The sequence below is a fragment of the Ammodytes marinus genome (genome assembly GCF_949987685.1).
Source record: "Ammodytes marinus genome assembly, chromosome: 11".
Taxonomy (NCBI): Eukaryota; Metazoa; Chordata; class Actinopteri; order Uranoscopiformes; family Ammodytidae; genus Ammodytes; species Ammodytes marinus.
In genome coordinates, this window is record NC_137215.1 from 8,275,036 (window position 1) to 8,291,068 (window position 16,033).

Genomic DNA, 16,033 nt, shown 5'->3' on the forward strand with positions numbered 1-16,033 from the left:
TGTGGCACTATTTTTGCGGTTTAAAACAATTACACATTTGAGGAGTTGTTCAACAGCATCTAAGATAAGTTGTTATAGGAATATTTGTTTTTAGTGCATTTGCCCATTCATATTATAGAGAGGGACTATATCATGGAGGCGGCGGGATATTTGTTCTAAAATCCCAGCCTGCTCTACCTTCTTTTTTTCCTTCGGTGGAGGCCATGACGGGAGCCTGAGTTCAGCTGGAGCGAGAGCGGCGAAAAAAGAAGATGATTCCCCGGGACGGAGCTGTCAAACCAATCTCCGCACATTTCTAAATTGTATAGTCAGGATACATTTTAAGGTGGAGCCTGTCACTTTTTTTCCAGATGTGTTCTTTGCAATCAGTCGACGACCATGTTGAATCGTTAGGAGGCTTTTGGGTCGAAAGCGGAGGTAGCATTAGCTATTGTTGCTAGCAGCTAGCTAGCTTGTTAGCTAGCGAGCTAGCTACGTCTGAGTGACTGGATACGTTTTTTTTTCGGGAACCGGTGAGTTTCTATATCCTCTCGCTGTCAATCCCCTCGGCCGTCAACTTGGACCGTGTCTGGCATCCAAAGGTGTTTTTGCCCCCCCGTGGATAACTGCATGTGTTTTTTATTCGTGGACGGAAGGCGTGTTTGTGCAAGACGAATTGCAGGATTTGGGGGAAAGTCGGGCCTGCACGGAGGAGCAGAGCAAGGCCCGTCTTTATGATCCAGAGGAAGCCTTTCTAATCCTAACCCACAGCCACTGCTAGCTCTGCGGGCTAGCACGTCTCTGCAAAGGGGGGGACCTGCAAAATCCAGAAAGGAGCAGCAAGACCCACTGACTGCGACAGACGGCACACCAATACTAGAAAACCCTGTTTCCATCATTTCCCCCCGTATAGACTCCTGTCACCTGCTACAATGGCTGCGATTATAAAAGAAATGGTCAGCCGGAACAAAAGGAGATATCAAGAGGATGGCTTCGACCTGGACTTAACATGTATCCTTCCCTGCGCCTCTTTGTGTGTTTTTCCCACAGCACCCGGAACCCCTTTTCAATGGTAATGTGCGATAGTTTGAACGTCGAGTAGCAAAACTGGTGCCAGAAAATGTCAGCGGAGTAACGTGAGGTTATAGTTAGCTTCCCCCCGCTACTTAGCGTTGCCTGTCTGTCACCCAGCATGTTTGAAAGATGGTGGATCTGTCAAACCAGCGCGCAGAAATGTCACAGTCATATTACAGCTGGAAAACCCCGTTCAAGGGGACACTATCTACTGTGTTTAAAAAAAATATATAGACATGAAGCATTTTTCTTTGCATACCATTCACCAAGCGTAGGACCCAGATTGAGATTGTGAAATTATGGCATTGGGTATTTTCTCTCCCTTCTTCTTTGCGTTTAAAGGCAGGAAGATGGTGTCCACTATTCTTTATTTCATGATGTCCTATTTAGTTTTTTTTTTTAAATTATACATACATCTTGATAGATAATATACAATTCAATTATATGGAAGGTTTCTGGTTTATGATGAAAATACTTGAAATGACTGTCGCCCCTGATGTAAGCTCACCCTCACCTGTGTCCTCTATTGGTGAGTATTCATTAACGATTTTAAAATGTTATTGTCTCCCCACTCTTTTTCAATCATTTCCACATTTAAGAATTGCCATTTCGGGGCCCCCCCCTGCAGGACTCATTTCTCATCCATTACCACTGATTGTTGACCCGGTTCCCCAATGCAGTATCGCTGGTGCTATAGTCGGTGCTTTTGCTTATTTTGCAGGTGATAAACTAGGTCTGACCACTGTCCAATGTATTTTGCTACGGTCACCTAATTGCCGAATCTAATGTGGCGGTTCTGAGAGAGTAGGCTGTGGTTATAGTTGCAGTGGATTTGCTAATGACTTTGTATCAGGATGTGTTGCTGCCTTCTCGAGTCCAGAGGTTGACGTCTCTGGTTACGGAGCTGAAACAAGTTATTGGTTTATTGATTAGGTCAGAACAAAATACATCTGCAGCAGGTTTTGATCATCGATTCAGGGTTTTTAATGCAAAAAATGTGCTTCTTCTGGCTTCACAAATGTGAAATTTGCTCTTTTTAATTAATTATCTTTTTGCGGCAGAAACAAGACACTTTAAGACGTTAACTTGGGTTCTGGAAAATTGTGAAATGAATCTTTAAACTGAATAGACCAAATGATTGATCATCTATTCGATTCATTGGCTGATACATCATTGATGTATGATTGTTTCAGCCCTATCTCATTTCATACAGTGTGTCCGAAAAATAAACAGGCCTTTTTGGTATTTGAGGACATCATTTCCTCTTGTCGTCAGTTTTGTTGCATTAACTTGATGACATTGCTGAGCATTGTCTATTCGTATTGTAAAACTGGTGCTAGTTACCTTGATTCAATGCTGCCTTAGATAACACATAACTGAATTCAGGCAGAGATGTCAGCTGGGACCTATGTGTGAAGCAAAACGCAGAAGCGAAAGCATCACAGTGTTTGATCAGATGTTGCTCACCTGGTTTAATGTGTGGTAAAGCTTGTGTCATGACTGTCAGTGGTGGGATGCTGCAGCTTTGTGCAGGTGTGAAGGGAGCCCGCCACTCAAAAGTGGCATCTTTGTTTATGCTTTGAAGTCTCCTCTTGTTCTGATGTGGGCTCCTTCGAACTCTCCCTTTTTTATCGTTTTTGGCACGGTGTCTAAAAACAATATGGGCTCTCTGCAGTTATGTAATGCAGTATCACAGTTCTGGGAATTGCCCTTAAAATAGTTGCCAGTGATCTTGTATCAGTGTTGCTGTCTGAGTGCTCTCTTCCCTCTCTAACCCTCTCAACCCACCACCTCTCCTTTGCTCTTTTCTTTACTACTCCCACTCTGATTCTCCCTCCTTTCCTTTCCTGTCCTCCCCACCCCCTCCTCTCTCACTGCTCGCCGGTTCCCACTCTCTCTCTCTCTCTCTCTCGTACTGTGTGGATTTGGCATATGCATAGAGCCAAGGCTTTAAAGAAAAGGCGTGCCTGAAAACGGCAGTTTTTCTCCTCCCCCCCCCCTCGCTCCTACTTGGAGCTTCCGTCGGGGGTCCCGTATGTGCGTTTCCTCCCAGCTGCAGAGACCAAGCCCCCCCCCATGCCTTGGGCTGAGGTTCTCCTGGGAGCTCTGGAGCTTTTTAAAAAACACTTATAATAGTCTGACTGGAATCTCTTTGCCATTATGTCCAAGGGTTAGAGTGTCCCAACAAATAACATAGAAAAACCTGCATAAGGCTCCTAATTAGGTCTTTGAGGCATTAATGGATGGAAGTTTGCCACAGTGTACAGATAGGCTACTCGGTAGTGAGCTAGGCATAAGACATAATGCTTTTAGCTGGATTGGAGCTTGATGAATTCATGCATCAAGGTCTGTTAAGCGAACCTCAGCTGCAATAAGGCACTTCTTGAATTCCTCTTTCAGGGTTCTATTGAAATCATCTTGAATAGTATTAATCTTTGTACCAGTCAACTAGTTCTTGACTCCCTACATTTTTCTACACTAGTGGACTGTGCTTTCGTGTGCTGTGTGTAGCACGAAAAAGGTTTTTCTTTTGCATGTGTAGGTACTTGTGTGTGTGTGTGTGTGTGTCTGTGTCTGTGTCTGTGCGTGTGTACCATGCTATCTCACCAGAGTTGTCAGATCTGTGTGTCAAATTTTTCTGACCAGTTAAAAAGTGATTTGACTGGAAAAATGAGGTCTGCTCGAACTGAAACGGACACATCCAATTAGAATGATCCATCTTTTCTATTTCTGACACCGTGTCACAGGGAGTGATAGAAAAGGTTGGCCTTTAGTCAGTGGTTAAAGTGTGAAATCCCACAGCTTATGATGATGAGCAGAATTCAGTTGCAGGTAGGCGTTGTGGCCTATGCCTCAAAGACATGCATGCCAACTCAATTTATTCTTTTCACTGAAAACATGACTCTGATGTGTGCCTTTTTAAGCTTGTCTGTATATCGCGGTATAATTGGCGATGGCATTTTCCATCATTATTTTGCGCTGAAATGCAGAAGGTTCGCTCAGTGATATAGCGTAGCCATGTGACGCACATGTAGGGGGGCAACCTAAAGTTAAATGTGTTTGTGTGTGTGTTTGTGGTTCATGAAGTGTTGCCCTCCTCCATCACGTATATAGAAACGCAACAAATGCCTGCTACTGCATCATGTGCAACCTGCAAGTTCTCATAGAGGATTTCTTCTCTGTTGCGTGCGTGTGTTGCCAGCGTTTCCATCTCTCAGATATTCAAATGAGTCCATGCTGAGCTCAAAAGAGAGATTAGCCGAACATTTGCGATCATCCCAATATAACTTTGGGCTCTAAAAATAAATGCAGGTCAGGGAGCGGAGACTCTTCGTGCACCCACATGTGGGCCTGGCTCATGCTGGAGTGCTGTTACTCCCGTCCTCTCTGCCTGCTTCTCACTGTCAAGGCCATCTGTCACAACACACACATATACACACATACACAATCAGACGGGCTGATAAGTGCCCCTCCTCTGTGCTCCCATCTATCCATATCTAAAATGACACCGTCATATCGACATTGGCCCGAAACATTTTCATGCTCTGCTGTTTGTCTTGTAATTGTGCTGTAATTACCAATCCTTTTTTATATAAAGCCTTTATATGCTGCTTTAAACTAACAACAATACATTTGAATTTACTCTAGTTACAGATCTGTCGAAAGGATATTTTTCTTGAAGTTAAAGATGTGGTGCTTATTTAATGTCGCCTTCAACAGTCCAGAACAGTGTACATATTCCTTGACCGCTGCTTGAACAGATATATACCCCAACATCATCGCTATGGGCTTTCCAGCGGAGAGACTTGAAGGCGTGTACAGAAACAATATAGACGATGTAGTACGGTGAGTTTTGTGAGAAAAGCATTGTTTTATAGAATATTTGTTCATTTGGCTCTTACAGTTGATCTCATATTGGTCTAAGAAATGTAGTTCTTATTTGGTTATGTTCTCTCTCTCACTCAGGTTTTTGGATTCAAAGCATAAAAACCATTACAAAATCTACAACCTGTAAGTGCTTCCTTATCGTTAGCACCTGAACTGCCTTGTTTTACATAATAACTTCCTCTGCGCGTTCGCTAAACTGCATTTTGTTGTTCCCATTTCAGCTGCGCAGAAAGACACTACGATGCTGCCAAATTTAACTGCAGAGGTAGGCAACCTCACATGTTCTGCGTTTTCCCCCCTGTAACAACACTGATGACACACATGCTGGTAACATCTCACCAAATGTCTCTGTTCTCCACTGACATGTCAACATTTTTAACTTTGTCTCCTCTCTTGTTACCACTTTTTTGCGTGGGCCCGCATCCCCCCTTCACGCATCAGTTGCACAGTACCCCTTCGAAGACCACAACCCTCCTCAGCTGGAGCTCATTAAGCCGTTTTGTGAAGACCTGGACCAGTGGCTCAGCGAGGACGACAATCACGTGGCGGCCATCCACTGTAAGGCCGGGAAGGGCCGCACCGGAGTCATGATCTGCGCCTATCTCCTCCACCGGGGCAAGTTCATGGAGGCCCAAGAAGCGCTCGAATTCTATGGTGAAGTCAGGACAAGGGACAAGAAGGTGAGATGTTAATTCTGACGCCAATGTCTCCAACACTACAGCTCTTTATCTCTTCCAGAACAACTGTTGCCAATAAGGCTGCTGCTGTAATGCTTATTTTCATTATCATCGAGTCTGCGGATTAGTTAATCGTTTTGTCCAGTTTCATTTTCCCAGAGCCAGAGGAGAAACGTTGAAATTCCTTGTTTAAAATCTAAAAAGATTCAACACTCTTTTTAAGGACCCGCTCACACTTGAACACACTTTGTACATTCAGGATCTCTAAAATGTCTTTCTGTCATTGCAGGGAGTAACGATCCCGAGCCAACGCCGCTACGTCTACTACTACAGCTACCTACTGAAGAACCAACTAGACTACAAGCCGGTGGCGCTCCTCTTCCACAAAATGGTGTTCGAGACTCTCCCCATGTTCAGCGGGGGCACCTGCAGTGAGTCACCCTCCATCTTTCAACTCTTTTAACTCCCAGCCAGGGCGTAGGCATGTACAGCGCTTGTTCAAATGCATGGAGAGCCTCAGATGTGCTGTGCTGCACCGTAGGGCTCGCCCACGCTGCAGCTTAGCCCCGTACAACACAAGTACTGGTCATCTGTGGTGGAGCCGAGTCGCCATGTCCCGTGGCTATAACCAAATCAAGTGGCTGAATTTGCTGCAGTATCTATTGGACTTTTTGGCTTCAACAAGAGCAGATTCTCATTGATTAAGTCAAGGCAAGGCCAACTTATTCCGTGTCATAAAAAATAAATAAAGTGGAATCAGATCTCCTCTTGTTTTCTTATATTATCTCACGGAAAGAGTAATGTATTTCCCTCTGGCAATTTGACTATCGCCATAAACCAAAAAGTCGAGCAAAGAGGTCATTATTTCATTTGTTTAACTTCCTCAGAAAGGAGTCTGATCCTCTGCTTTCAGTTCATGTTCTGCTGCGTAATACAGCATGCATGGGAATTACAATATGCTCAGTTTAAACACAGCGCAGAACTTAAAGCCCTGCGTCAGGAAGGTAAACTGTCCTCCCGCACACCAGACAGGACAGTGAACACAACATCAAGTGTGAGTTTCAAGTGCTTCACTCGCACATAGCCAAGAAGTAACTAAAAGTCAGTGAAGGGATGAATAGTTTTGTCAGCGTTACGTTTTTTTCACACACAGTAGTGCAACACTCAAGCATTAGTCACCGTACTTGGTTTCCGTCACTCCATCGTGAGTATTTACATTTGACTGCGTGTTTGTTCGGCGCTCGAGTGGTGAGACTTTGCTGTAAAATGGTGTGTAGGCAAACAGCAGCTGAACGACACGGACACAAAGACGACATGCCAAACGCGATCAACGTCAACACTGATTTTAACGTTCTAAGTTCTCGAACATGAAAGTGTCTGAGATATAAGGTTCCTACACAGATAATGACCTTTTTTTTTTTTTTGTTCCAGCAACATTTTTTCTATTGTCCTCGTCCATATTTATTATACAAATATATTTTCTCAACATGTCAATGCAGCTGTGTATTTTACTGTATATAGGAAACGCAGTGGTGTGCTTTTCTTCTATCTGAATTGTGTCCATTTTTAACAGTGGGTCAGAAATAAGTGCCTGTACTTCCTTCATTTCTGTGGCTTTTTCGCCCTAACACCTGAATGTGCTGAACAACCATGACTGTATTGATCCTTCTCTCTCCTTCTAACCCCCCTTGCTTTTTTTCCTCGTGAAAAAAGAATGCCCTATTCTGAGTGTGACATCTCAATATATGTACACACACATCCTGTTACTAGCCTCAGGTTTGAGCTCAACCTCAGTAAAGTATTCTGTTATTAATCACACGTATGTATTTGTTAAAATCACCAATGGATAACTGATGTTTTTTTGGCCGTATGTTATCGTCAGCAATCTCAAGTTTTCCCTACCCTCCTTCCCCATTATGTATCTCAAATGTTTCACATCTCCGCCTTGAAGCCACGTTACTATATGTTGTTAATGAGTAAAAGCTGTGTAGATACAAGTATCTTCAAATACTTGTGCAGAGCTCTTGTGTTTGTGCCTGATGTCAAGCCCCTGACAGGCGAGTCAGACCCTGTATGTGACCATGTCCTTCTTTCTCTCTTAAGGGGACAGTACCGTTAAAAACAGGAGCGAGCCGATCCCTCAGGGCTTCAGGAAAAATTGGCATTGGGGTAAATGAGCCTTTCATCCATTATTATTATTTGACTTATTTGCTTTAAGATGAAGAGATCCACCAGACATGAGCCACTCTGATGTTAGACATGCTGTCTAGCAGGACAGGACTAGCTTACAGGCATATGATGTCATCTCCAACTCCACCCGCACCCTGACAGGAAGACAGAAGGGTTCAAATTTGTGTTGCAATTCTCCAGGATCCAACCGTGACTGTCTATCAGAATAGGGTCCAATATCTTTGGTTCTGGGTCTCTTTGGGTGTGAGATTGTGTGCTTTGTAACTATCCCTTCCTGCTAACTTAATTTTAATATAAATATATATATATATATATATATATATATTCTTTTGATATATATTACTTATTCAGATGGTGGTGTTGGTGTGCTGTGCTGTTTTCTTTCAAACTCATGTAATAACACTGGTATCCTGTCTGGCTCTCAATTCACTCCCTACTCCTTGTTACTCACTCCTCCTCCTCTTCATCTCCTTGTCTTTTCTGTCTCTTTGTCTCCTCACAAATCTCACCATCTTGCTCCCACCTCCCCCCCCACCACCCTGTGCAATGTCCACACTTCTTTTTGTAGATCCCCAGTTTGTGGTCTACCAGCTGAAAGTCAAGATTCACACGTCGAACCCCGCTCACACGCGGCGCGAGGACAAGCACATGTTTTTCGAGTTCCCCCAGCCGCTGCCAGTTTGCGGAGACATTAAAGTGGAGTTCTTCCATAAACAGAATAAAATGATGAAGAAGGTTAGTTGTGGTGTTTTCTTGCTGTGTGTTTCAGGACAATTAATGGGCATTTGATTTGACTGGGCTTTTTCTGTTCTAGCTGGGAGCTAATGATTGATAAAGGGAGTCCCCAATTTACTCCTGTTGGCGTACCATTAGCTAGAGTTTTTAAAGATGAACTTATTCAGTAGAAAAACAAATGGGCTTTGGGCACACATACAAGTTGGGGAAGACGGAGATTATTGAGAGACTAACATATTGTCGGTTTGGTTTATGAATAACATCTCCCGTGTCATCGTGTCTACTCTCCCAGGACAAGATGTTTCACTTCTGGGTGAACACCTTCTTCATCCCCGGACCAGAGGAGAGCGCAGACAAGCTGGAGAACGGTGCGGTGAACAATGCAGAGAGCCAGCAGGGCGGCCAGGGCCAGGGCCAGCCGCACAGCGCAGAGTGCAGGGACAGCTGCAGGGACAGCGACCGGGACAGGGACTACCTCATCCTGACGCTCACCAAGAACGACTTGGACAAGGCCAACAAAGACAAAGCTAACCGCTACTTCTCGCCAAACTTCAAGGTAAAGATTTAACTTGGTTAGCTGGATAAAAGTATTGTTATCTTATAGGGGGACATCATTATGCTCATTTTTGGATTCAAATACGTTTTTTCGGGGTATTGGTTTTTCATGGTTTATTTTTCTTGTGCTTACCATTTCTTCATCACCTATTTCCAGCTTTTGTGGGCTGGTAGGGACACCAAATACCCAAATATGTTTAAAAAAAAAAAATATGTCTCCTTTTGAAGTCTGTTGAATGAGTTCCTCACTTAACTTTCAAATCAGTCAGTAGTTTGAACTATTGTTATTGAAAAAGTACGATATGTTTACGATGATTTGTATTGCACAGACTGAAGTTTGCTTTACTTTGCGATTCCAGGTGAAGTTGTATTTTACGAAAACCGTGGAGGATACTTCGAATTCTGAGGCAAGCACTTCGACATCCGTCACCCCGGACGTTAGCGACAATGAGCCAGACCATTATCGATACTCTGACACCACTGACTCTGATCCGGAAAATGAACCTTTTGATGAAGAGCAGCACACGCAAATCACAAAAGTGTGAACTCTTTTTAAACAGGAAAAGAAGAAATTATACACCAGAAAAAAAGGAGAAAACTTGAATATAAACTCAAAAGAAGAACCTTTGTCCCTTCCCTCCCCCAGGCGGCAATAGAATATCATCATGTCAAATGCCAATTCTAGGGAAAAAAAAGATAAATATCCTGACCAATATATTGTTTTATTATTTTTCTTTTTTTTTCTTTGGCACGGCCATGTACCATGTGCGAGGTATTGACACTGTTGCCCCATGGGAAAAGGTGCTGTAGCTATAAAAATGTATTTATATATATATACATACGTATATGTATATACATATATACATGCATATATAAACAAACTTTTTGTGTCAAAGACAATGGAAAGAGTACCACAATCAGGAGACGGGAGTTGAAGTGTGGGAGAAGTTAGAATGATATACTAGGACTATGCTGCTCCTTCTCCTGTCTAAACCAAGGCCAGTGCTGCAGTCACTTTGTTTCACTCCCTCTCTTCTCCTCCCCCTTTCCTCCTCATATTTTACTCTCCCTCCATCCTATCCTCCTTACTATCCTCCTTTACTGTGAATGCTTCTTGTGCTCTTTGCAGGCTGTCTCACGTGACTTTTGGTCTTTGTGCAGTGCAAACTGCATGCAGGCAGTGGGCTGGGGGTGGGTGGGCGGGAGGGAGGGAGGGGTTATGAAGAGGCTGTGATGATGTCTAAAGCATTGCCATTCCTGTTCCCACTGTGTATACCTTAAATTATGCAGAACAAGGCATCCCATGTAATTGTTAATGTTTTTTTTTATCCTAAGATAATAAAAATATAATACACAAAACAGCAGGGAGACAAGTGTTTGCAATAATGTCGACACTACATTTAAAGGACAATGGTGATTTGCATGTATTGGAATTGGCGTCCATCCCTAATAAATGTATGCAATGTTGTCTTTTCTTAAAGAAATCAGCGTTGAGATGTGTCTTATGCGTGGGGTTCCCCAGTGCTTTGAGTCATGCTCAGAACATTACATCAGAGGATTTATGTAATATATTCTCCCTTTCGCTGTGCACTATCAACTTGAATTCTGGTGAGGCTGACGCAGTCTCTCAATTGACACGTTTGCTGTCAACTTAAGCCATAACTTTTTAAGTTATGGCCCATATAGACGTATAGACTGGAGCATGTGTGGACTGGAGCATGTGCACTAGCGCTTCGCTTGATGTGTAAAATGCTGTAGAGCAGGTTGTCCTCAATGCAGCTGCTTTGAGCTGTGTTAACAGTAACTTCCTGCTTTTAAAGGTCAGTGCTGCAAATAGCGGCAGGGACCTAAAGGTAGGGAAGTGATGGAAGGATTATTATTAAAAGTTCAACCTAGGGCGAAGAGCCCACTTAGAACAAATGAGTGACTCAACCATGGAGCTGAGCATCTTTATCAATTGCCATGCACACATATGGTAATTGAAGTAGGCTGTAAACCTACACAACTGAGCAACAGATTATTTTCGACCAAGTTAATGGTGCACTATGTTACTTTGGATGTGTTGGAGAGGTGAACATTGGCTATGGTATATTCTCATAACTGAATAAACAAACTTTCTTCAAAGAAAAATATCTCTACATGTAGAGAAAATATTTTTTGTAAACTAAATGCAGGATATGCAAATGTAAACAAATCCCACTCCTGAACCTTTTTAAGGTTCCATTTCTTGATTTGATTCCAAAGAAACTGAACTGAAAAGCATGAACATTTGTGAGGCACGCAGGTTGAGTGACCTCATACCAAAGCATCAGAGTTGCATGCAGAGGCTGCTGCTGGTTGATGGAGGCGTCTTTAGCAGAGGAAGGAAAGGGAGGGGGGAGCGCCGGGCCCTCGGGTGCTCGTCGGGCCTGCTTTACTCTGCTCTACTCTGTGGCTGGTGCGACTCCCCGACTGAAAGAGTAACAGGATTAACCACCGTGTCACTGATAGCAGAGCAGCAGTGAGAAGAAGGCGAGACCCTGTCTAAAGCATGGCCCAAAGTGTACTGATAATAAAATAAAGTATGAATTAAACATATATATGTTTGAAAGAAAAAGAAAAACAATTTTCCACCCCAAGAGGCAGGCAGACTCATAATCCCCTTCTGCTCTATCAGGACTTGGTCCCCGGGTCTTTTCGTGTTGATAGAGACATCAAAGCCAAAAGCAGCGCAGCGTCAAATGAGACAGGCAGCAGTCGCAAGGGCCCGCCTATAATTGGCCAAAGCTGAGGAGGAGGGAGAGAGACTGCTAGATTAATAATGAATGTGCTGTGCTGGTGTAGAGAGAAGCTCATCACAGGCAGGCCAGACCTGAAGAGAGTGAGGAGGGGCTGACTTCAGAGGAGCTCCAGAGTGTAGGCTACAGCTTTGCTTTTGATTGCTCTCATCTTCACATATAGGCTACACAGAAACACAGACAAGGCAGCAGAGGCAGCATATGAAATATTGATCAAATCAAAATAGTATTGCTTCATTATAGTATTGCTTCATTTGTATGTCTGAAGCACCTTCAAAATATGTCAATGTGCTAGTTGCTTCTGAAATGAGACACACATGGAGAAACAGAAGATTTGGAATACTGTATATTCGCTATGCTTTGTATATTTAAATCTGAATTTCCCTCCCATTGTGATGGTCATATAGTTGGCTATACGTCCAGCCTAATAAGTAAGCATTATTAAACACTATACAATGCTTTGACATTAAGAGAAATAGTGATATGTGAAATTACATTTGTGTTGCAAATTGGTTCACTTCTCTGAGTCAGCCTGATCAATATTAAGAGATAGTAGCCTAAAGGTCAAAGCAATCAGAGACTAAATGCCTGGTTACACTATCATTTAAGGCAGTGACATGTTTGTTGCATATCCACTTAATTCTAATGGAGTCGGTACAATTAGTGTAATTGCAAATTCGTCTACATTTTTCACACAGAGGTACACTTTGTCAAACTTTGACCATCAAATTTGCACCATTGACCAATAGCAAGCCAAGTTGTGCGTGTTGACCATTTAGGGGATTGGATTAAGGGCTGATGTGTGTGAAATCAATTTAGTTGATTCAATTTATTTTACTACCCTTTGCCATTTTGGAAATGGCAATACAAATATATTGAGTTTGCAGACAGTATTGAGAGACAAGATTCACTGGTTTATGCACTGAAAGTGACCGAGCTGGGGGCGCTATTGGTGTAGCGGTTGGAGCGTCCCCCTCATGATACTAAGTCCTCGCAGCACACCTGGTTCGAATCCAACCCGCTGTCAATTCTCTGCAAAAAAAGTGTCCAAGCTTTATTTTTTTACATATTTCAATACCCTTTTTTTGAACATCATAGTTTTGAATGGTGAATGCAATTGGAGAGAAAACAGGATGAATCTCATTGAACATTGTGATTTGCTGTCGCTTGCACAGCTGGCTAGCAAGTTAGCGGTTACAGATGTTCACCAACTAGCCCTGTGATAGTCGTCAACTTTCAAAAACCAAATATTTTAAAGATTAATTTCAGTGTACCACTTTCTGGTATGATACAGTCAAGGTAATACTATAGGCCTATTCTTAGATTGTATGTCAAAATGTAAGACTCGATATTGACTTAGCCTATACCATTGGCATTCATCATATGTAACTTTCTATCATTTGTTATTGTTTCTTTTCATTTGGTGGGTTTGGCCTTCCATAGCCTGTGCATTCAAACTACAGTGAAAAAGGGGGAAAAAAAAGCTAACAACAAAATATGGAGATTTAAGCATAGTATTATGACCAAATGAGGGGGTGGGGAGAAGTATGGTGGAGGGGGTCAGTCTGGCCTACAAAGAGAAGATAAGCCCAAGCTGGTAACCCCATTTCCCTTCCATCTGTTGGTCGCAGTTGTAGAGCATGGCTGCACTCACCAGGACCTGGCAACCCATCCCCCAAGCCCTCTTTCTCTGGCTGACTGCACAGCTGTGTTGCGTTTGGATTAGGCCAAGAATAAAACAGGAAGTAGAAATTAAACAAAAGCTTAAACACACACACACACGCACACACACACACAGGCAGTGTAGGGCCGTGTCTGAACTGCCATACTAACGTCCTACTCATACTCATTTTGACTTCAATTTGAGTATGTGACGGTTGGGTATGCGAGTTTGGGTATGTGAGAAATTCCCGGATGAGTACTAACTTCCGGGAAGATTTTGGGTATGAATCGATCGTATACTTTTCCTACTCAACCGCCCCACAATGCACTGGGTCAATTCTACCCGCCCAGGAAAATGAAATATTTTCGAGCAAGTTGCTAGGCAACAACATTGTTTGGGGTTCCGCGATCTGACAACTGTACGTGCAGTCATTCATACACTCTTACAATAGATAAGAGATGAAGATAAATACCTAACAACATTAGAGTCACTAAGTGAAATGAGTGTTGTGAGTCTGATAGTGGAGAGAGATCAGAACAGATCGCTGTCCCACACACCGCGGCTCGTCCAGCTCAACCCACAGACAGCTGAGTGCTGATGAGCCGGACAGAGAGCGTCGGAGGGATCCTCCGCCTCAAAACATCATTATTATAAAACAAGAGGTCTAAAACACAGATGATGAACACAGGACTGTAAAAATCTAGTTCAATATCTAACCTGTAGAGGGCGGTTATAAGCTTAACAGTGTCTAAACTGCCTGAATCTTATAAGAAGAAGAAGAAATTCTTCATTGCTTGAGTATACTTCAACTGAGAACGTTTTAGACGCAGCTCGCATACACAATCGATCTTTGAGTAGAGAGTATGCAGTATATAGATGGTGAGTATGTAGGATGTAGGACGCTAGTATGGCAGTTCAGACACGGCCTAAGTTACCAAAGACACACACAGCAGCAGCACGAGTGACAGCCAGTGGAAAAAGTGCACACACCCACACGTGTAGACCATCGCACACAAATACACTACAGTATGTGAACACAGTCAAACTCTTGCCTCCCACAGACTCACATAAGCCCAGGCCAGAACCACAGGCATATCATTTCTCCGTGCCCACACTCATGCTCACACATATGGTCTTTTTACATACTAAGTGCCTCCCCTGCCTCTCCTGCCCTCTTCATGGTGGTCTGCTGTGTCGGCTGATGGGGGAAAAACTAGCAAACACTCTCAATTAGTCTTGGAGCATGCCGGTGTAATGATGCTCGCAGACATTTTTATTCGTGGCACAAATGCCTTTGAATGAGATAAAGAATAAAGCTGTGTCACTCGTACGGGAATATGGAAACCATTCCACACCTAGAGATGTAGGCTAATAACACTTCAATATCTCTCAGATTCTTCAAAAATAAATCCACTACATTAAAGCTGGAATCCCCTCCAAATTTTCTTTGAAGGAATATTAAGATGCATATTAAAACGATAGCGGCATGTGATTATAATGATATCATAGTTATCCATATTTTATAATTTTTTTGTACAAATCTCTTTCAGGCTTCATGATCAAAAAGCAACACCAGACCATAGATAGTATAATAAACCAGACTCATTACCATACATAGTATAATAAACCAGACTCATTCTGGATAGGCCTATACCATAAACACAATCATAATAAGAATACAATAGGTGTCCCTTGTATAACATTTTAGCTTCTCAAAAGTGTTAACCTTTCCTCTGCAGTGAACTTGGGCCCACTTTCAGCAAATGCTCGCCGTGGTTTCTCTCTTTGTGCAAATGCACTGAAATAGCCCGGCGATAGCACACAGGAACTATATTGAATGAGGAAGTGCAATTGGGAAGAAGAAGGAGAAGTTTTGGAAACACGTAGCAGCACTGTGTAGCCTATATACGTGCAGGGCAGACGTGCATTTTGTTTCAGCTCAGCTGGCAAGGTGCATCTGATTGGAAAACCATTAAAGTGCTTCTCGTAATGAGTTGGAGCAACTATTAATGAATGTACGGTAAATGTTTGCAGATGTTATTTTTTTACTGTAAAGACCTGAGTCACCTAATGAGTCACACAAACTCAGTTTCTATTTGTGTGTGTGTTTGTTGTGTGTGTGTTGACATGGATTTGCCAGCATGCCTGTCAGTGTGTGTTTATATGTGTCTACATGAATAAGAGAAGCACATGGAAACACTTACTGTATTGCTGTCACTACTGACCCCTCCCCTTCTCTCTCTGGCTCTCATACACACACACACACACACACACATGGACACATCCACAGTACATATTCCCTCTTTGTCTATGTGATCAATGAAGAGCATGTCTATCAATTGTACTGAATAAAAGTCAACATGCATAGCCTGAGGCAAAAAAAAACATTGAAAGAAGAATATAGGCTTTACCATAGGGTTCTACACACACACACACACACACACAATCAAACACGCGTTCCTACACCAAGACCTTGGCCCTCTGTAATAATCGGA

General features: G+C 42.8%; 1 protein-coding gene across 2 annotated transcripts; it reads left to right on the forward strand.

Annotated features, from left to right (window-relative positions):
- Positions 1-203: 203 nt before the first annotated feature.
- LOC307257258 (phosphatidylinositol 3,4,5-trisphosphate 3-phosphatase and dual-specificity protein phosphatase PTEN) lies at positions 204-10,278 on the forward strand. 2 transcript variants are annotated; one of them, XM_080036431.1, is made up of 10 exons: positions 204-990; positions 4,815-4,899; positions 5,020-5,064; positions 5,163-5,206; positions 5,383-5,621; positions 5,908-6,049; positions 7,722-7,787; positions 8,377-8,543; positions 8,836-9,099; positions 9,458-10,278. In XM_080036431.1, the coding sequence occupies exons 1-10, from the start codon at positions 912-914 to the stop codon at positions 9,641-9,643; spliced, it is 1,317 nt and encodes a 438-aa protein (XP_079892557.1). In that variant the 5' UTR covers positions 204-911; the 3' UTR covers positions 9,644-10,278. The 2 variants fall into 2 exon arrangements, with proteins under 2 accessions (XP_079892557.1, XP_079892558.1); XM_080036432.1 differs by lacking the exon at positions 7,722-7,787.
- Positions 10,279-16,033: the final 5,755 nt, after the last annotated feature.